General features: G+C 47.4%; 1 protein-coding gene across 14 annotated transcripts in view; it reads right to left on the bottom strand.

Moving 5' to 3' along the window:
* Positions 1-20,635, bottom strand: part of CACNA1B (calcium voltage-gated channel subunit alpha1 B) — a 253,949-nt gene that overhangs the window by 38,655 nt on the left and 194,659 nt on the right. For 13 of the 14 annotated variants that reach the window (XR_008626612.2, XR_008626611.2, XM_055117377.2 and 10 more), the window contains 4 exons: positions 19,763-19,879; positions 19,301-19,366; positions 17,454-17,545; positions 13,286-13,430 (listed from right to left, as the gene is read on the bottom strand). Coding sequence is in view for 12 of the 14 variants with exons in the window: in XM_055117377.2 (XP_054973352.1) it covers positions 13,286-13,430; positions 17,454-17,545; positions 19,301-19,366; positions 19,763-19,879 (420 nt within the window). In the remaining 2 variants the exon portion in view is untranslated. The remainder of the gene's footprint in view (positions 1-13,285; positions 13,431-17,453; positions 17,546-19,300; positions 19,367-19,762; positions 19,880-20,635) is intronic. The other variant, XM_055117383.2, reaches the window with a different exon arrangement.

Raw genomic sequence — 20,635 nt, forward strand, 5'->3', positions numbered from 1 at the left:
ATTTCTGTGTTGGGAGCATTCAAAATTTGCTCTCCTATTTGAAAATATTTGAAATATTTGAAAATATTCAACAAACTGTTGTTAATTATAGTCACCCTACAGTGATACAGAAGACTCAAACTTATTTCACCTGTCTAGCTGTACTTTTGTATCTGTTCACCAACCTTTGGCTATCCCCCATCCTCCTAACCTTCCCTGCCTCTAGTAACCACTATTCCACTCTCCACTTCTATGAGAGCAATTTTTTTTTAGCTTCCACATATGAGTGAGAACATGCAATATTTATCTTTCTGTGCCTGACTTATTTACCTTAACATAATGACCTCCAAGCTCATCCATGTTGCCACAAACGGCAGAATTTCATTCTTTTTATGGCTAAATAGTATTCCATTGTGTATAAGGAAAATATTTTAAAAATCCATTCATGTGTGGATGGACACTTAAGTTGATTCCATATCTTGGCTACTGTGAATAGTATGGCAATAAACATGAGAGCCCAGATATCTCTGACATAATTGATTTCCCTCCGTTTGGATATATACCCAGTAGTGGAATTGCTAGATCACACACAGTAGTTCTATTTTCAGTTTTTTGAGGAGGCTTCCTACCAAGAGTGTATAAGAGTTCTCCTTTCTCTCCATCCTCATGAGTATTTGTTATTTTTTTGTGTGTTTTTGATAACAGCCATTCTAACTGGGGTGAGATGGTATCTCACTGTGGTTTTGATTTGCATTTCCCTGATGATTAGAGATGTTGAGCACTTTTTCTTATACCAGCTGGCCATTTGTATGTCTTCTTTTGAGAGATGTCTATTCAGTTTATTTGCCCATTTATTAATCTGATTTTTTTTTTTTTTTTTTTTTTTTGCTGATGGGTTGTTTGAGTTTCACCTTGTATATTTTGGATATTAATAGCTTGTCAGATAAATAGTTTGCAATATTTTCTCTGATTCTGCAAGTTGTCACTCTGTTGATTATTTCATTGGCTGTGCAGAAGCTTTTTACTGAAATGCAACCCCATTTGTCTATTTGTGCTTTGGTTGCCTGTGCTCTTGAGGTCTTCTCCATACAATTTTTGCCCAGACCAATATCCTGAAGTGTTTTCCCTGTATTTTATTCTAGTAGATTCATGGTTTTGAGTCTTACATTTAAGTCTTTGATCCATTTTGAGTTGGCTTTTGTAAATAGCGAGAGATAGGGGTTGAGCTGCATTTTTCTGCATGTGGATATCTAGTTTCCCTACCATCGTTTATTGAAGAGACTGTCCTGCTCCAATAAATGTTCTTGGTGCTTTTGTTAAAAATCAGTTGGCTGTAAATACAAAGACTTATTTCTGAGTTCTCTATTCTGTTCCATTGGTCTATGTTTCTGTTTTTATGCCAGTACCATGCTGTTTCAAAGTTTGGTAGTGTGATGCCTCCAGCTTTCTTCTTGTTGCTCAAGATTATTTAAGCTATCCAGGGTCTTTTGTGGTTCTGTATTAATTTTAGGATTTTTTTTATATTTCTATGAAGAATGTCATTGGTATTTTGATAGGGATTGCATTAAATCTGTATGGTCCTTTTCACAATATTAATTCTTCCAATCCATGAGCATCGAATGTCTTTCTATTTTTTGTGTGTCCTCTTCAGTATCTTTCATCAATGTTTTATAGTTTTCTTTGTAGAGATCTTTCACTTCCTTAGTTATTTCTTTTGTAACTATTGTAAATGAGACTGATTTCTTTTCTGCTAGTTTGTTGTTGGTATACAGACACACTACTGATTTTTGTACATTGATTTTACTGAATTACTTTATGAGTTCTAAGGATTTTTTGGTGGAGCTTTTAGGGTTTTCTATATATAAGACATGTTGTCTGCAAACAGGAACAATTTGACTTCCTTCTTTCCAGTTTGGATGCGGCTTATTTTTTTTCTTACATAACTGCTCTGGCTAGAACTTCCAGTACTATGTTGAATAAAAGTTGTGAAAGTGGGTATCCTTTCTTGTTGTAGATCTTTTCCCCATTCGTATGATGTTGGCTGTGGGTTTGTCATATACAACCTTTATTGTGTTGAGGTATCTTCCAACCTAACTTGTTGAGTTTTCACTATGAAGGGATGTTGAATTTTATCAAATATTTTTTTCTGTGTCTATTGAGATGATAATATTGTTTTTGTCCTTCATTCTGTTGATGTAATGTATTATGCTGATTACTGGTTTACTTATGTTGAACCATCCTTACATCCCAGGAATAAATCCCATTTGATCACAGTGAATTAAAATGTGCCGCTGGATTCAGTTACTACTAATTACTACAAAATACTATTTTTCTTGAGAATTTTTCCATCTACGATCATCAGAAATATTGGCCTATAGTTTCCTTTTTCTTTCTAGTGTTATTTGTTTTTGTTTCTGTTTCTGCTGTGTCCTTGTCTGGTTTTTATATTAGGGTAATGCTAGTCTTGTAGAATGAGTTTAGAAGAATTCCCTCCTCTTCAATTTTCTAGAAGAGCTTGAGAAGAACAGGTATTAGTTCCTCTTTAAATGTTTGGCAGAATTCTCTAGTGAAGCACCCTGGGCTTTTCTTTGATGGGATTTTTTTTTTTTTTTTTTTTTTTGAGACAGAGTTTTGCTCTTGTTGTCCAGGCTGGAGTGCAATGGCGCGATCTCCGGTCACTACAACCTCTGCCTCCCAGGTTCAAGAAAGTCCCCTGCCTCAGCCTCTTGAGTACTTGGGACCACAGGCGTGCACCACCACGCCTGGCTAATTTTTTTTTGTATTTTAGTAGAGATGGGGTTTCACTATGTTGGCCAGGATGGTCTCGATCTCCTGACCTCATGATCTGCCTGCCTTGACCTCACAAAGCGCTGGGATTACAAACGTAAGCCACCATGCCCAGCCGATGGGAGATTTTTAAATTACAGATTCAATCTCATTACAGTAATTGGTCTGTTCAGGTTTTCTTTTCTTCTTGGTTCAATCTTGGTGGGTTCCATGCATCCAGGAATTTATCCATTTCCGCTAGGTTTTCTAATGTGTTGGTGTACAGTTGTTCATAAATAGTAGTCACTAATGATCCTTTGTATTTCTATGATATTAGTTGTAATGTCTCCTTTTATACTTCTGAATTATTTATTTGCATATTTTCTTGCTTAATCTAGCTAATGGTTTGTCAATTATCTTTTCAAAAAAACAATTTTTTTTTTTTTTGAGACAGAGTCTGGCTTTGTCACCCAGGCTGGAGTGCAGTGGCATAATCTCGGCTCACTGCAACTTCCACCTTCTGGGTTCAAGCAATTCTCCTGCCTCAGCCTCCCAAGTAGATGGGCTTACAGGTGCCCGCCAGCACACCTGGCTAATTTTTATACTTTTAGTAGAGATGGGGTTTCACCATGTTGGCCAGGCTGGTCTTGAACTCCTAACCTCAAGTGATCCACTTGCCACGGCCTCCCAAAGTGCTGGGATTACAGGTGTGAGCCACCGCACCTGGCTATATTTTCATTTCATTGATCTTTTGTAATGTTTTCATCTCAATATTGTTTCTTTTTGCTCTTGCTCTGATCTTTATTATTTTTGTTCCTCTACTAATTTTCGGCCTGGTTTGGGTTTTATTCCTAGTTCCTTGAGATGCATCATTAAGTCATTTATTTGAAATCTTTGTGTGTTTCTGATGTAGGCTTTTATTGCTATAAAATTCCCATTTCATACTGCTTTTACTGTATCCCATAAGTTTTGGCATGCTATGTTTCTTCTCCACCTACCCTGCCCCTGGTTCAAGTTATCATGACATGTGTTTCTATTTTTATTGTTTCAATATTTTTTTCTTCTCTTTTTCTGTCTTTTTTTTTTTTTTTTTTTTTTTGAGACGGAGTCTCACTCTGTCACCAGGCTGGAGTGCAGTGGTATGATCTCGGCTCACTGCAACCTCCGCCTCCCGGGTTCAAGCAATTCTCCTGCCTCAGCCTCCCAAGTAGCTGGGACTACAGGCGCGTGCTACCACACACGGCTAATTTTTGTATTTTTAGTAGAGACGGGGTTTCACCATGTTGGCCAGGATGGTGTCGATCTCTTGACCTCATGATCCACCCACCTCGGCCTCCCAAAGTGCTGGGACTACAGGCATCAGCCACTGCGCCCAGGCATCTTTTTCTCTTTTCTTTTTTTTATTTTTCTTTTTTTTTTTTTTTTTGAGACAGAGTCTCACTCTGTCACCCATACTGGAGTGCAGTGGTGCAATCTTGGCTCACTGCAAACTCTGCCTCCCAGGTTCAAGTGATTCTCCTGCCTCAGCCTCCTGAGTACCTGGGATTACAGGCACCCACCACCATGCCCGCTAATTTTTATGTTTTAAGTAGAGACAGGGTTTCACCATGTTAGCCAGGCTGGTCTCGAACTCCTGACCTCAAATGATCTGCCCGCTTCAGCCTCCCAAAGTGCTGGGATTACAGGCGTGAGCTACTGTGCCAGGCCAAATTGTAAAACTGCCTTCTTAATTTCTTCCTTGGCCCATTTGTCATTCAGGAGAATGTTAATTTTCATGAATTTGTACAATTTCAAAAGCTCCCCTTGTTACTGATTTCTAGTTTTATTTTATTATTGTTAGAAAAAATACTTGATACAATTTCAATTATTTTACATTTGTTGAGACTTGTTTTGTGGCCTAACATCTGATCTCTCCTAGATAATCTTCCATGTGATGAAGCAGCTAATGTGTACCGTGCAATGGTTGGATGAAAAGTTCTGGAAATGTCTGTTAGGTCCATTTGGACTAAAAGGCACTTTAAAGCCAATGTGGGTTTTTTGTTGTTGATTTTCTGTCTAGATGATCTGTTCAATGCGGAGCATAGGGTACGGAAATCCGCAAATGACACTGTGCTGGAATCTCTCTCTCTTTTTGGATCTAATAATATTTGTTTTGTATGTCTGGGTGCTCTACTGTTGGGTCCATATATATTGACAATTGTTGTATTTTCTTGCTGAATTGATTCCTTTATCACTATATAATGACATTCCTTGCCCTAAAATATTTTTTCTTAAAGAGATGGGGTCTTGGTATGTTGCGCAGGCTGGAGTGTAGTGGCTACTCACAGGTGTAATCACAGCACACTACCACCTTGAACTCCTGGACTCAAGCAATCTTTCCACCTCAGCCTCCCAAGTCGCTGGGACTACAAGTATGCACCACCACACTGGGCTTCTTTTCAGAGTTTTTGACTTAAAGTCTGCTTTGTCTGATGTAAGTATAGCACTCCTGCTCAATTTGGTTTCTGTTTACGTGGAGTATGTTTTTCATCCCTTTACTTTCACTCTATATGTGTCCTTCTAGATGATGTGAGCTTCTTGTAGGCAGTATATAGTTGGGTCATTTAAAAAATCTATTCAGCCAGTTTATATACTTTAAGTGGGGGAATTTAATCCATTTACATGTAAGGTTATCATTTATAGGTAGGACTTACTTCTGTCATTTTGTTAATTGTTTTCTGGTTGTTTTGTATATCTTTTCTTCCTTTCTTCCTCTCATTATTTATCATTACGGTTTAGTGGTTTTCTGTAATAGTAAGGTTTGATTATTTTCTCTTTCTCTTTTGTGAAACTCACTCTACCAGCGAGTTTTATATTTTTGTGTGTTTTCACGATAGTAATTATCATGTCTTTGCTTCCAGATGTAGGACTCCCTTGTGTATTTCTTGTAAGGCTGGTCTAGTGGTGATGAATTCCCTCACTTCTTGCTTGTCTGGGAAAGACTTTATTTCTCCCTCATTTCTGAAGGATAGCTTTGCTGGGTATAGTATTCTTGATTGACAGTTTGTTTTTTGTTTTCCTTTTACCACTTTGAATATATCATTCCATTCCATTCTCTCCTGGTCTATAAAATTTCTGCAGAGAAATCTGCTTTCAGTCTAATGGGGGATTCTGTTATATGTGACTTGATGCTTTTCTCTTGCTGTTTTTAGAATTTTCTCTTCTCTTTGACTTTTGACAGTTTGACCATAACATGTCCCAAGGAGAACCTTTTTGGCTGAATCTATTGGGGGACTGCTGAGCTTCTTGGATTTGGATGTCCACATCTCTCCCCAGACTTGGGAATTTTCCAGCTATTACTTTATTAAATAGATTTTCTATACCTTTTCCCTTCTCTTTTCCTTCTAGACACCCATAAAATATTTTTTTGCTTAATCATGCTCCATAATTCTTGAAGGCTTTTCTTTTTAATTATTTCTTTTCTTTCCCTCTGACTGATTAATTTCAAATGACCTATCTTCAAGTTCAGAGATTTCTTTTTTCTTCTGCTTGATCAGATTCACTGCTGAAGCTCTCTATTGTTAGTTTTTATTTTTAATTTCATTCATTGAATTTGTCAGCTGCAGGATTTCTGCTTGGTTCTTTTTTTATGATTCCTATCTCTTTGTTGAATTTTTCATTCATATTGTCAATTGCATTTCCGATTTCATTGCATTGTCTATCTGTATTTTCTTGTATCTTGTTGCACTTCTTTAAGAACATTATTTTGAATCCCTTTTCTGGCAGTTTTTAAATTTAGTTTTTACTAGGGTCTACTACTAAAGAGTTATGTTCCTTGGGTGATGTCAGATTTCCTTGCTTTTTTTTTTTTTTTCTTTGAGACGGAGTCTCGCTCTGTCACCCAGGCTGGAGTGCAGTGGCATGATCTCGGCTCACTACAAGCTCCACCTCTCGGGTTCATGCCATTCTCTTTCCTCAGCCTCCCGAGTAGCTGGGACTACAGGCGCCCACCACCGCACCTGGCTAATTTTTTTGTATTTTTAGTAGAGACGGGGTTTCACCGTGTTAGCCAGGATGGTCTTGATCTCCTGACCTTGTGATCCACCCGCCTCAGCCTCCCAAAGTGCTGGGATTACAGGCGTGAGCCACCACACCTGGTGATTTCCTTGCTTTTTCAAGTGTCTTGTGTCCCTTGATGTCTGTACATCTGGTAAAACAAATCACCTCTTCCAAACTTTGTACAGTACAGTTGGGTTTTAGTGTGCCAGCTGGGAAGGGCATAGTTACTCTGTTTCCAGGTGCAGTGGTATAGTCTCCCTACAACTTCTTTAGCTGCATTCAACATTAGCAGTAATTGTGGGCACTTCATTTGTCCAGGGTGTAGAAGTTTGTGGCAGCAGAAGTGGCAGTGTAGGCTGTAAATGTCCTCAGTGTCAAGGGCTTTTGGGGTCCTGTTATTTTTGTTTTCCCCACAACGGGAAGACTTAGCTGAGGGGACACCTCTTGGTATCAGGTCTAATGGCCTGCAATCAGCTGCAGCACCACTGGGTTCCAGGTGCAGGTGCTCAGAGTGGCTGTGGAGCTGGTGTCCTATACTTAGAATCTCATGAACTTATTGTGGCACCCGGGTGTTGGGGTACAGGTTTGCTCCCTGGGGCAGAGTTGGGTGTACGCTGCCCACAGTGCCAGGATCTTACTCTAAGCCATTCCCTAGCAGCTCAGGCCCAGGGGGCGAGATTATAGCTGTGATTCTACTCCTGGGCGGGGTGGGAGCAGGGCATAGCACTGGTCCAATTCAGGAAGAAGGGGTGCTCTGGAGTTTTGGGCCTGAGAAGTTGGATACAGCTGCAATTCAGGAACCTGAACCAACAGGGGTTAGTGGCATCTTGGGTCCCAGGGGAAAAGGCACCATGTAGTGGTTACTCTAGACCCTGGGATGGTAGGGCTTGGCAGTATCCCAGGTTCTGTGAGAACAGGTGTAGCAGCAGCAAGTACCCTAGAATGGCAGAGCACCGCTGTCATTTGAGCCCTGGGGAGGCAGGGAACTCCACTCCCCAGGTCTGTCTCAGCAGCTCAGACTCCAGGGGGCAAGTCTAGCTCCAGGAAAGCAGGGCACTAGAGCTATTTGGCCTATGGGGCTGGGTGTCTCAGCTGAGCCAATGCTCTATTTATCTGGGATGGCAGGGTACCATGTCAGTTCAGCCCTGGGATGCACAGCCCTCAGTTCAGCCAGGGCACTGATTCCCAGGGGTGGGGGGTGGGGACAATGTGCCACTTCAGCTCAGGCTTGGGGGATGTGACTGCTCTGGGTGGCCAATGCACCATTTCCTAGGATGCAGGGAACTGCTTCAACTTAAGACACTGGGGAGGTGTGACCGCTCTGAGTGGCCAAGGTACTGTTTTCCCAGGAGGCAGGGTACCACTTCAGCTCTGGCCTATGGGCATGGAGGGGAAGGGTAGGTGAAGCAGCTCCACCTCCACTTGGCCCCTCAGGGAAGGGTATAACAGCTGCTTGCAGCTCAGCTTGGGGATGTCGGCCACCAGTCTTGGATAGTTTGATGGCAGTTTTGCCTCAAGGATAAAGGGAAGCTGCGGCTACTCCAGGAGCAAGTCACACTCCCACTCTAGTTCCAACTCCTAGGTAGTGGAACACAGTAGCCACGTGGGCCACAGGGGCTGAGCAGTGTTGGCTTTGTCTCTGGAGGCAGCACAGGTGTGTGGACTCCAGGCAGCTCCCTCAGCTAGGCTTAGTGCCTTGAGGACTGCAGGGGACCCGAGTGGTAGGGTCTGTAGGTGTCCGAGATGGTGATGGGGGCTGCTGGGATCCTCTTGCTTACCTCCTCACCAAAGGGAAAAGCTCTCCTAGGTCCCAGCTGATCCCAGTTGCGGGATGGGGTGGTGGTGTTTGCTTGGTGTTTCATTCCATTCTCTAAGTGGCCATCCCAAGTTTCTGTGCTCACCAGTGTCTCTGTTACACCTCTGATGTACTCCGAGACTCTCCCTCAGTTATTTTCATTAAAATGTAATTTTTTGTTCATTGTTCTGTCTTTTTGAGAAGGACAAGCACTAGGTGGAAGGTCAGCCATCTTGCTGACGTTACCTCTCATTTCTTAATTGGGTTGTTTTATTTTTGTTGTTGAGTTGTAGAAGTTCTTTATACATTTTGTTAAATCAAGTTTAGCCTAAAGCTGCCTCCTTATATATTTTAAGTTCAGCCTAGAGGCTTCTCTGTACCTAGTGAACTATAACCTAAATGGAAGTGTAAACAGACTTTGTAACCTATTATCACGCCAATCATCAAGTTTTGGCCAATCAAAGGGAGCTAACTGTTCTGTGTTCAAATAAGGCAAACGCTAAGCTGTAACCAATCAACTGTTTCTGTACCTCACTTCCATTTTCTGTACACCATATTCCTTTTTCTGTCCGTAAATCCTCTTCTGCCATGTGGCTGTGTTGGAGTCTCTGAGCCTACTCAGACTCAGGAGGCTGCACAACTTGCGAATCATTCTTTGCTCAATTAAACTCTGTTAAATTTAATTTGGCTAAAGATTTTCTTTCAACAATTCTGATATTAACCCTTTATCAGAAATGTAATTTACAAATATTTTCTCCAATTCCTTGAGTTGCCTTTTCATTCTGTTGATAGTGTCCTTTGATTCTAAAAAGTTTTTAATTTTGAGTAGACAAATTTGTTTTTTCTTTTATTGTGATTCTGGTGTCAAATCTAAGACTCTGTTACTAAGTAAAACGTCATAAAGATTTACCCACTATGTTTTCTTCTAAGAGCTTTATAGTTATAGCTCTTACATTTAGTTATTTAATTTTATGTTAATTTTTGTATATGGTATAAGGTAGGAGTCCAACTCCACTCTTTTGTATGTGGATGTCCCGTTTTCCCAGCAAAGAGTGTCCCTTTGCCATTATATGGTTTTGGGCTTCTCTTTATTGGGAAGTTTTTGATTACTGATTCAATCTTCTTACTCGTTACAGGTCTATTCATATTTTCTACTTAATTCAGTCAGTTATGATAATTTGTGTCTTTCTAGGAATTTGTCCATTTCAAAAGCTTAGGTTCTAAACTCGGGCTAAGATATTTAACATCTCTAGACCTCCATTTCTTCACTGTAATAATAATAATACCAATCTCAGGACTGTCACAGAGACTAAAATACTTAATGTATTCATAAGACCCTGCATAGTGCCTGACTCAGTGATTATCAGCAGGCTGTCATGAACAACCTCATTCCCTATTCTTCCATCAGCACTCTCTATTCCAATTAATGGAACCAAATCCCAACCTAACCAAGTCCTGCCACCCATCCCAAATTCACAGTCCCATTTTTTCCATGTCACTTCTCTATCAGACCAAACCACATCCAAGTGTTTCAAAGCATGAGTTGCCCAGCATGTCCAATCTGTGAGGGAAGTGCCAGAAGGATTAGGATTACAGTTTCAGTAAGGAGACACCAGGGTTAGCCGAGAACCATGACTGAGGTCCATGGGGACAAGAACAAAGGACAGTGGCCACGAAATACCCTCTTCTCTGCACAGGAGTGATAGCTAAACCCAAGGATTCCTCGACTCATCCTGGACATGTCTAGTGAGTGCTGGCCCTGTATGTGGTGTGGTATCATGAATGCGGCTTTCTGCGGAACCCCATCTCTGCAGCCAGGTGCATGGTAAGGTCAGGCTAGTAGGTTTGGCTTTGTGCCCACAGGTGTGCTGGTTCTTATAGCACCAGATGTCTTTGAACAGTATAGAGACCAATGCCTCAGGAAAGTGATTCTCCAAAAAGCCCACCCTCCCTGCTGCCCACAAGGGGTCTTTGGAGGGATCAGGAGATGACTCAAACATGGAAATCCTTCCCTTGGTTTCTAGCAAGTAGTGAAACACAGTTTTGTAGGTTCTTCTGTATTTCTCTATCTAAGTGTAAGCTCACCTGTCTCAAGTGCACATCATTCCCAACCACCTCAACCTCCTACTGCACCCTGCAAAGCTCACGGTCCGCCATCAGCACACGTCCTTATATCTCCATCTCCCCTGAGTGCTCTCCACTTGTTCTTGCTCTGGCTCAAACATCTAAGAGGATGGATGTCCCCTCTGGTCTCTTCTTTAAAAACCTGTTCTCTGGGGCTCACATCATCTATTAAGTTTCCCCTTCCTTCATGAAAAACTTAGCACCTGGCTTGCTGTTTTTGTCTCCACTTCTATTCTTGTTATCATTCTTGTTGCTTTTAAGATCCACAGAGATGGGACGACCGCTGCCTGCCCTCTCCATTCCTGAACCTTCTCACCCATCAGCTCATCTCCTTGTTCTACAAATCACACTAAACATGCTTATCAACAGTGATCATGCTAATGTTAATGTAATGATCTTGCAATGATAATGTAATGACGGCAATGATGCTTACCGATGGCATCACTCACTGCCTCCCGAGTCTCCACCTCACACATCCCACTCTGCTCACATTGCCTACTTTTCCGGCTCCCTTTTTCAAATACCTGCATCCCAAAACGTGTCCTCACGAGAACCTCCAACCCAGTGGCATTGCCCCTCACCCTCCTCTGTCCCCAGCTTTGATCCCACGTCCAGCACAATAACCACACTCTTATACACACCCTTCTCTCCCTCCTTGCACTTGTCTGGGAAATCCCGAATCTGGATAATCCACTTTTCTACCCTTGTACTGAGGAGTGAATGTGGCTAGAGAAAAGCACAACCATGCCAGCTGTTCCTCCTTGGAGTCAGGGCCACAGGCTTGAGGTGTTTCCTCAGTGCTGCTCACTGTCAAGAGCATCTCTGTCCCGGCTGTGCTCCTCTCCTCTTACCGGCTCTCAAACTTGCGGCAACAAGGCCTTCACTCCCACTACGATGATGGAGGAACAATGTGCCAAGGGCGCTAACGGCCTCTGCCTTTCCACATCCAATAAACCATTTTTTTTTTTTTTGAGACAGAGTCTTGCTCTGTTGCCCAGGCTGGAGTATAGTGGCAGAATTTTGGCTCACTGCAACCTCCACCTCCCGGGTTCTAGCGAGTCTCCTGTCTCAGCCTCCCTCTTTTTTTTTTTTTTTTTTTGAGACGGAGTCTGGCTCTGTTGCCCAGGCTGGAGTACAATGGCACGATCTCGGCTCACTGCAGCCTCCACCTCCCAGGTTCAAGCGATTCTCTTGCCTCAGCTCCCCAGGTGGCTGGGATTACAGGTACCTGCCACCACGTCTGGCTAATTTTTGTATTTTTAGTAGAGATGGGGTTTCACCATGTTGGCCAGGCTGGTCTTGAGCTCCTGGCCTTAGGTGATCTGTCCGCCTGGGCTTCCCAAAGTGCTGGGATTACAGGTGTGAGCCACCATGCCCGGCCCAGTTAACAATTCTTGGTCATCATCTTGCATCACCTTCCGTCAATATGGTGCATGGCTGGTTACTTCCTCTCTCTGCCCACTCCTGGTTCTCCACCTGCCTCCTGGACTGCTCCACCTCAGTTTCTGGATCTAGTGCTCCTTTCTGCCTCCTCAATGCCCTTGGGGTAGAGTCTTCAGCCTTCTTCTGAACACTGTTCTTCCCCTACGTCAGTGCTCACCAAAGTTCAACACACACAGAGTCACCTTGAGAGCTTGTTAAAACTCAGATTCCTGGATCCATCTCCAAGACACCCTGATGCAGTCTCGGGAGTGGCCTGGGAATCTGTATGTCTAACAGGCACTCAGGCGCTGCTTTGGACGCAGGTCACTGCACTAAGCTTCGCATTAACAGGGATCCAGCAAATAGCATGCAGCCCCACGAACACACCGAACACTAACAACAACTCATTTCCATCCAGCCCAGAGGTCGCTGGGCATCTCTGCTGCCTCCAACCCTGACCTAATCTCAGCTCCCCAGTACTCCCATCTCAGAAGAACTGCTCACCCTGTGGCCCCAGAAAACCCCAGGATGCAGCCTGCTTTTTCCTCTTCGCATGCCCATCTCTCATCATCAATCGTGCCAGCTCTACTTTTAAAATGCAGCCCAATCCCACCTCACTCCCTTGCCTCTCCTTTCTCCAGGCCACTGTTGCCCCCAGTCGTCTCCTCACTCGCTCTGCAGCCACGTCCTCACTACTCACACAGAAGCCAGAGCCAAGCTGTAAAACGTCAAGCAGATCCTGTGAGGCCCCCAGAGGCTTCCATGGATGTGAAATAAAATCCACACCTCTGGGGCCAGCCCTGCCGACCTCCCCACCCAGTCCAGCTGCTTTCCCCGTACACTGGCTGGGATGCTGTTCCTTCACATCCCATCACCACAGTGGATGACCTTCTAGAAGCTGGAAGTTAAGGAACAGTTGCCCCTGGAAATGTAACCCTTTTCCACGGATGTCAAGGAAGGGCCCACAGGAGCCCGTTACCATCTCGCCCCTTTCTCTGGCTAACGAAGTCGCCATCTCTGGGGAAACAAGGGCCATCAGCATGGACTCAGCTTATGACATGGCCTGGATCAGAGTCAGGGATCAGCAGGAGACGTGGGGGAAGCCTGAGCTGTACCGAGACAAGACGTGGCACTGGGAGGGGCACAGTGCCCAGGACTCACCAGAAAGGAGCACAGGAAGATGAAGGAGACGAAGTAGAAGTAGGCAAAGTCACTTCCACACTCGGTGGCATTGGCCTGCTCATCACAGGCCTGGTTGCTCAGGCAGGACAGCATGATCTCGTGCCAGGCCTCCCCCGTGGCGCTCCTGAGAAGAAGGGCAGAGTTGTGAGGCCCACAGAGGCCCTTGAGGGAGCCCGAGCCCTGTGGGGCTACCGAGCGTGCCCACTCCTTTGGGCTCCTTCCCACAGACAGCTCACACATGTGCCAGGCCTGGGTCACAGATGCTGTTTCTTCAAAGGAAACTTCTGGCACTAGATTTCCAAACTGATCATTAATTGGGAAACCACTGCTTACTAAAAATTATCTACGGCACCAGGGGCCAGCGCCAGGGCGAGCACTTCTTTGTGGACACCACAGGCCCCAGTTGTACTCCTGACCTCCTCCCAGACACATGCCATCTTGGTCTTCGTTTCCAGAAATGGTGACTCTCCTTCCAGCTGCTCCAACCAAAAATGTGGGCGTTTTCTTTGCCTCCTCTCTCTCTCCATATCCTGTTCATCAGATCATCTGCCTTCAAAACACAGCCAGGCTCTCACCACTCCTCACTGTCCTAGGCCAAGCGACCATGGCCTGCCCTGTGCTATGGAAGCTTCTGAGCCTATCTTCTCACTCTGCCCTACACAGCGGGAAGCAGGTGACCTGCCCTGTGCTATGGAAGCTTCTGAGCCTATCTTCTCACTCTGCCCCGCACAGCAGGAAGCAGGTGACCTGCCCTGTGCTGTGGAAGCTTCTGAGCCTATCTTCTCACTCTGCCCTACACAGCAGGAAGCAGGTGACCTGCCCTGTGCTACGGAAGCTTCTGAGCCTATCTTCTCACTCTGCCCTACACAGCAGGAAGCAGGTGACCTGCCCTGTGCTACGGAAGCTTCTGAGCCTATCTTCTCACTCTGCCCTGCACAGCAGGAAGCAGGTGACCTGCTCTGTGCTGTGGAAGCTTCTGAGCCTATCTTCTCACTCTGCCCTACACAGCAGGAAGCAGGTGACCTGCCCTGTGCTGTGGAAGCTTCTGAGCCTATCTTCTCACTCTGCCCTACACAGCAGGAAGCAGGTGACCTGCCCTGTGCTACGGAAGCTTCTGAGCCTATCTTCTCACTCTGCCCTACACAGCAGGAAGCAGGTGACCTGCCCTGTGCTGTGGAAGCTTCTGAGCCTATCTTCTCACTCTGCCCCACACAGCAGGAAGCAGGTGACCTGCCCTGTGCTACGGAAGCTTCTGACCCTATCTTCTCACTCTGCCCTGCACAGCAGGAAGCAGGTGACCTGCCCTGTGCTACGGAAGCTTCTGAGCCTAACTTCTCACTCTGCCCCACACAGCAGGAAGCAGGTGACCTACCCTGTGCTATGGAAGCTTCTGAGCCTATCTTCTCACTCTGCCCTACACAGCAGGAAGCAGGTGACCTGCCCTGTGCCACGGAAGCTTCTGAGCCTATCTTCTCACTCTGCCCTACACAGCGGGAAGCAGGTGACCTGCCCTGTGCTATGGAAGCTTCTGAGCCTATCTTCTCACTCTGCCCCACACAGCAGGAAGCAGGTGACCTGCCCTGTGCTACGGAAGCTTCTGAGCCTATCTTCTCACTCTGCCCCACACAGCAGGAAGCAGGTGACCTGCCCTGTGCTACGGAAGCTTCTGAGCCTATCTTCTCACCCTGCCCTACACAGCAGGAAGCAGGTGACCTGCCCTGTGCTGTGGAAGCTTCTGAGCCTATCTTCTCACTCTGCCCCACACAGCAGGAAGCAGGTGACCTGCCCTGTGCTACGGAAGCTTCTGACCCTATCTTCTCACTCTGCCCTGCACAGCAGGAAGCAGGTGACCTGCCCTGTGGTGTGGAAGCTTCTGAGCCTATCTTCTCACTCTGCCCCACACAGCAGGAAGCAGGTGACCTGCCCTGTGCTACGGAAGCTTCTGAGCCTATCTTCTCACTCTGCCCCGCACAGCAGGAAGCAGGTGACCTGCCCTGTGCTGTGGAAGCTTCTGAGCCTATCTTCTCACTCTGCCCTACACAGCGGGAAGCAGGTGACCTGCCCTGTGCCATGGAAGCTTCTGAGCCTATCTTCTCACTCTGCTCTACACAGCAGGAAGCAGGTGACCTGCCCTGTGCTACGGAAGCTTCTGAGCCTATCTTCTCACTCTGCCCTACACAGCAGGAAGCAGGTGACCTGCCCTGTGCTACGGAAGCTTCTGAGCCTATCTTCTCACTCTGCCCTACACAGCAGGAAGCAGGTGACCTGCCCTGTGCTATGGAAGCTTCTGAGCCTATCTTCTCACTCTGCCCTGCACAGCAGGAAGCAGGTGACCTGCCCTGTGCTACGGAAGCTTCTGAGCCTATCTTCTCACTCTGCCCTACACAGCAGGAAGCAGGTGACCTGCCCTGTGCTATGGAAGCTTCTGAGCCTATCTTCTCACTCTGCCCTACACAGCAGGAAGCAGGTCCACTAAGCACAGGCCAGATCACATTCTTCCTCCTCTCAAAACCCTCCGATGACTTGCCTCGCTCATCAGAAATGCCAAAATCCACATGACTGCCCATAGCGCTGTGGGACCTGCTGCCCACTCTTTCCCTGACTTCACCCCCATCTCGGTTCCAGCTCAGTCCACTCCAAGCACCCTGGCCTCTGCTGGTCCTTGAACACCTCAAGAGCACCCTGCCCTGAGCAGCCACCCTGGATGCTCCTGCACGGAGTCTGTTCCTGGACACAGCCAGCACCAGGGGCTTGCAGGGTACAAGTGGGTCAGAGGCCTGGGTCCCCACCTCCGTGTGTCTGTGTGCCCAGCCCCGGGCATAAGCTGGGCCCACTCCTCACTGATGACAGCCGGAGGCAGGGGGGTTCCTGCAGGGCTGCTGCTTCAACCTGTGCTGGGCCTGACTGATAAGGGTGTTCCCAGGGAACACGAAGTTCAGGGAGAAACAGAAAGCTGTGAGACCAAAGGCCTCAAAACTAAGGCTGACTTCATAGGTTTGCCTTAAGTCTTCCGCGGCATGAGGCAGAATAGTAATAAATGATGAAATAAAACTAACGCAGCAGCTAAAGCCCAGACAAACAACATCATTTGGGGACAGTGTCAGCCTAAGGGTGCTTGCTTATGTTATGCAAAGAAGCAAGAGTCTAAGAGGTCTCTCCAGGCAGCTCAGCAAAGCAGGTCTGGGTCTGAGCTCGCCCCAGTGCGCATCTGCAGGCAGGGTGGGCTGTGTTGAGCATCCCCCAAGGCTGGCTGTGCAGCAGCCCAGTGCATTTGCATACATGAACTGAAATGGTAAATCCCTAAAAGAGCTCCTTCCTCCTGTCCTAGGCTCGTGAGTGATAAACGGTGGGAGACTCAGGAGGCAGGAAAACATGTTCACCCACCTCCCTTCTGCTCCCAAGTTCACTCTCAAACCAGGATGGCCCATAGCTCCTGTTCCGCGCCCAGGAACAGCAGCTGATGCTGAGGCCTCTCCTGGCACATCTCCACCAGGAGATCTCGGAAGGCCCCGAAGCTTGTGCCATGGCCTCTTGGCCCCTCCAGGTTCTGCCTGTTACTTGGCTTGGCTGGATCCAGGAGCCCAGGGAACGGCAGCTCCCATGAGAGATGGTGGAAAATAAAGGTGTGTTCAGATCAGCAGTTCTGGTCAGTTGGGTTCCTTGGGCCACTGAGTAGCTACAAACTCTGCTGGTCAGTTCCCCCTGTTGCCCTACTGCCCTCGATCCCACCAATCCCTGTAATCAACAAGGGCGCAGGTGGAAAGCTGGAGGCCCGCACTTCAAGAGAGCCCCTGCTAGGCACCTCTGTCCTCCCAGACCTCTGCCTGGAGCCTCACCGGAGGCTCCCAAGCTGTCGCCAGGGAGCACAGACGAGGAAGCAGAGGCCGGCCTGGCCCAGGGCTACCAGGATGACCTCCCTCAGGGCTTCCCTTCAGCCTGTTCTGAGACTGGGGCAGATATCAAGAGCCTTTGGAAAAGAGGAGCAGAGAGAGGGGAAGAACCAGAAAGGCCTGCTGAGGGGAAGCCAGTGGGGTCGGGGAATTAGAAATGGGTGGTCTCTACGGTTGACACCCAGCCTTCTTCATCCTGAGTAAAGCAGCCCCTGATGGAAGAGCAGACATTGGCCTGGGCTGACCGAACAACACACCTGAACAGCAGCATCAGGGCTTGCAAAAACGTCCGGAAGTTGTTGTGGCGGTTGATGCTGGTGTCATCATCCAGGGCAATATTCCCAAACACCTGCAATGGAGAAGAGCAATGGCACGGACACTGCTGGGTCTGCAGGAGCCGCGCCAGGTGGACCGAGCCAGAGAGGGTGTGCGAGCCATACAAGGACCCCACATGAGATGGGCGACTGCCCCACACCAGAGAACTCCCACCCGGGAGAGGCCAGTGTGCATTCCCAGTATAGACGCCCTCTCCGTAGCTACACATGTGCCGGCTCCAGCTCTGAACCTGTCCACAGATGCAAGTCCGAAACACTCACAAGAACGGCCCCGAGCTAAGTTTGTGAGGCCTCTGCCACACGTAACACAGGAAGTGTTTTCAAGTCGGATCATCAGCGACTCCAAAGCAGGCATTATGTTGGTAACAGGTCTGACAGATCATGGGAAAATGTCTTCTTAAAACATATGCAACAGTACAACGGGCTTTTTATCCATTTTAACTGACTTTTCCACAGTAAGAAATGCAAATGGGTCAGTAATTGTACTCAGCCCAAAATCTGGAATCTGGCTGCAAATTTATGAACTATGACACATCCACAAAGATCAGTAACGTATGTGCTCTTGGACATCCACAGACCAAAGCAGGAAAAAAAGATGTATTTATTTAAACAGCATCAGATCTCTGCAAATTTTAAAGCAAGAGAACTCTTCAATCCCTGAAATAGAGTTTAGAAATCAGTTTTCCGTGAACCTTTGAAACACCGGCACCTTCGATAACAAATTAACACTCGGGTCCCTCTTCCATCCCTGCTGTTGGAAAAGTGGTCAGATGCCGAAGATTTATAACTGGGACACTGCTTTATGTTTTTTTAAATGCTTTTTCCCAAATAGCTGACAATGTGTTCTTTCTAAAATAAAGAAAATCTAAATTATGCAAGCCAAGTTTGCCCAGCGCAAGGATCCGATGCGCTCCTGCTCACATTCTCAGGCAGTTTTCCCCAGTAGCATGTAACCCCCTGCCGCGGGTCAGGCCTGTCCTTCAGCGCGGCTGCCAGACTAACAGGATAACCGACCGCTGCTGTGCAAGCCACTCGGCAAACACAGCTGTGCTCCAATGCGCCTCTACCACACAGCCAGCACCCATTCTGACCTGTGCCCCGACACCCTACCATCACTGGGCGGGAGCCCATGCAGCCCTCAAGAACACCACGGTGCATCCACCTGGAGAGGCGGCAATGGGCCGAGGGCCAGAGCTGCCCCACACCAGGATGGCCCTGGGCAAGCAGCCCAATCTTGTGGTGCCTCCATGTCCTCCTCCGCAAAACAGTCTTTCTGAGGGTTACGTAAGTTTAGGCCGGGCGCGGTGGCTCACACCTGTAATCCCAGCACTTTGGGAGGCCAAGGCAGGTGGATCACTTGAGGTCAGGAGTTCAATATCAGCCTGGCCAACATGGTGAAACCCTGTCTCTACTAAAAATACAAAAATTAGCCGGGCGTGGTGGCACACATCTATAATCCCAGCTACTTGGGAGGCTGAGGCAGGAGAATCGCTTGAACCTAGCAGGCAGAGGTTGCAGTGAGCCAAGATCACACCATTGCACTCCAGCCGGGGTGACAAAGCCAGACTCTGTCACAAAAAAAAAAAAAAAAGAGTAAGAAAAGAGGATTACATAAGTTCAGCAAGTGCTCAAAGCAGGATCTGGCTCACAGAGAATGTTCACTAAGGCTCAACTGATTATGACGATGATTTGACAATCATGATCAGTGCCCCTCTGCTCCAGGGCACGGGAGGCCGGAACCGCGCTCTGTCCCAAAGGGGAGCACCCACCTGCATGCCGATGATGGCGTAGATGAAGAACAGCATGGCAATGAGCAGACACACGTAGGGCAGGGCCTGCGGAGACAGGGGCCGGTCAGCTACAGGCACCTCCCAGCCACCACGCCCAGGCCTCCTGCTACGGTGGCTGGGCCTTTGAGGTCACACAGACCTCAGCCTACTCCAGCTCCATCCCACTGGCCACCAAGCCCCTCCACCAAGTGATGCCCCAGTTTCTTTATCTCTAACTCGGAGTCATGAAACCCACCTCAGGGTTCTTGTGAGCATGACCAAGGGAACCTACAGATGACTTAAAACGTCTTTATAAATGACAACAGGACAATGCATACAACCACGAAACCTGCATGCCATACCCTCTCCCAGCCTCCCAAAGGAGGGGCCACTGTGGTGGGGGCAGGGGAAGCAAGACGGAGGAAGGCGACAGAAAGCATGGAGGCCCCCCGCCTGGCCCACCTTGAAGGACTGGACAAAGGTCCACAGCAGGATGCGGATGGTGTAGCCCTGGCGGAGCAGCTTGATCAGCCGCGCAGCTCGGAAGAGGCGGAGGAAGCTGAGGTTGATGAAATTGTTCTGCAGAGAAGAGGAATTGTTCTCTGACCTTCAGAAGCCCTGAAAGCGCAGGCAAGCTGCTGCCACCCTACAACCTCTTCCCACATCCCTGTGGCCCCAAAGAAAAGTGGTTAAAAAGATTAAAATAAAAGGTCTCTGCTTCACAGTCTAAGCAGCAATCGGCCACCAGAAAATCTTCCAGAAGTAAAGCTTGTCCTTGCAAATCACTTCTCATGCAGCAAATCAGAGAAAACCTCCTTGGCTCTAAGGCCCCTCCCCACCCCCAACCGTGAGCAACAGAGAGAAAAGTTCTCCCAGGCATCTCTCTGCTGCCAGGTGAGCTGGGAGATCACCTGTGGCTGGGCCTCCAGCAGTGACCACCTCTTGCAGGACACGGTCAAGCTGACCACGTGCTGGGCATGACTGCTTCTCCACCCAGCACCCCGGAAGGGACCCCCGCCCAGGCTTCACAGCTATGCCCTTTCCTCCCTGGCTCAGTCAGCAAAGCCCTTGCTTGCCTGGGACCCTCGCTGGGACCTGGCAGAGGGGCAAACACTTCCTCTGAGGCTGCTCCAGGCGTGTGCAGACAAGTTATGGAAGGTACAGGTGTTCTGCTGCTCACACCACGGAAGCCACCTCTGCAATTCACGGTCAAACAGGCCTCTGCTCTAGAGAACCCAGGCTGTCTAGTGTAGCTCCCTCATCCAAGGGGCTCAAAATCAAGCACAATGATAAATGGATAAACCTGGGACTCCACAGATTACCTGGCAGTAAAGC

Source organism: Pan paniscus, chromosome 11, assembly GCF_029289425.2.
Source record: "Pan paniscus chromosome 11, NHGRI_mPanPan1-v2.0_pri, whole genome shotgun sequence".
NCBI lineage: Eukaryota > Metazoa > Chordata > Mammalia > Primates > Hominidae > Pan > Pan paniscus.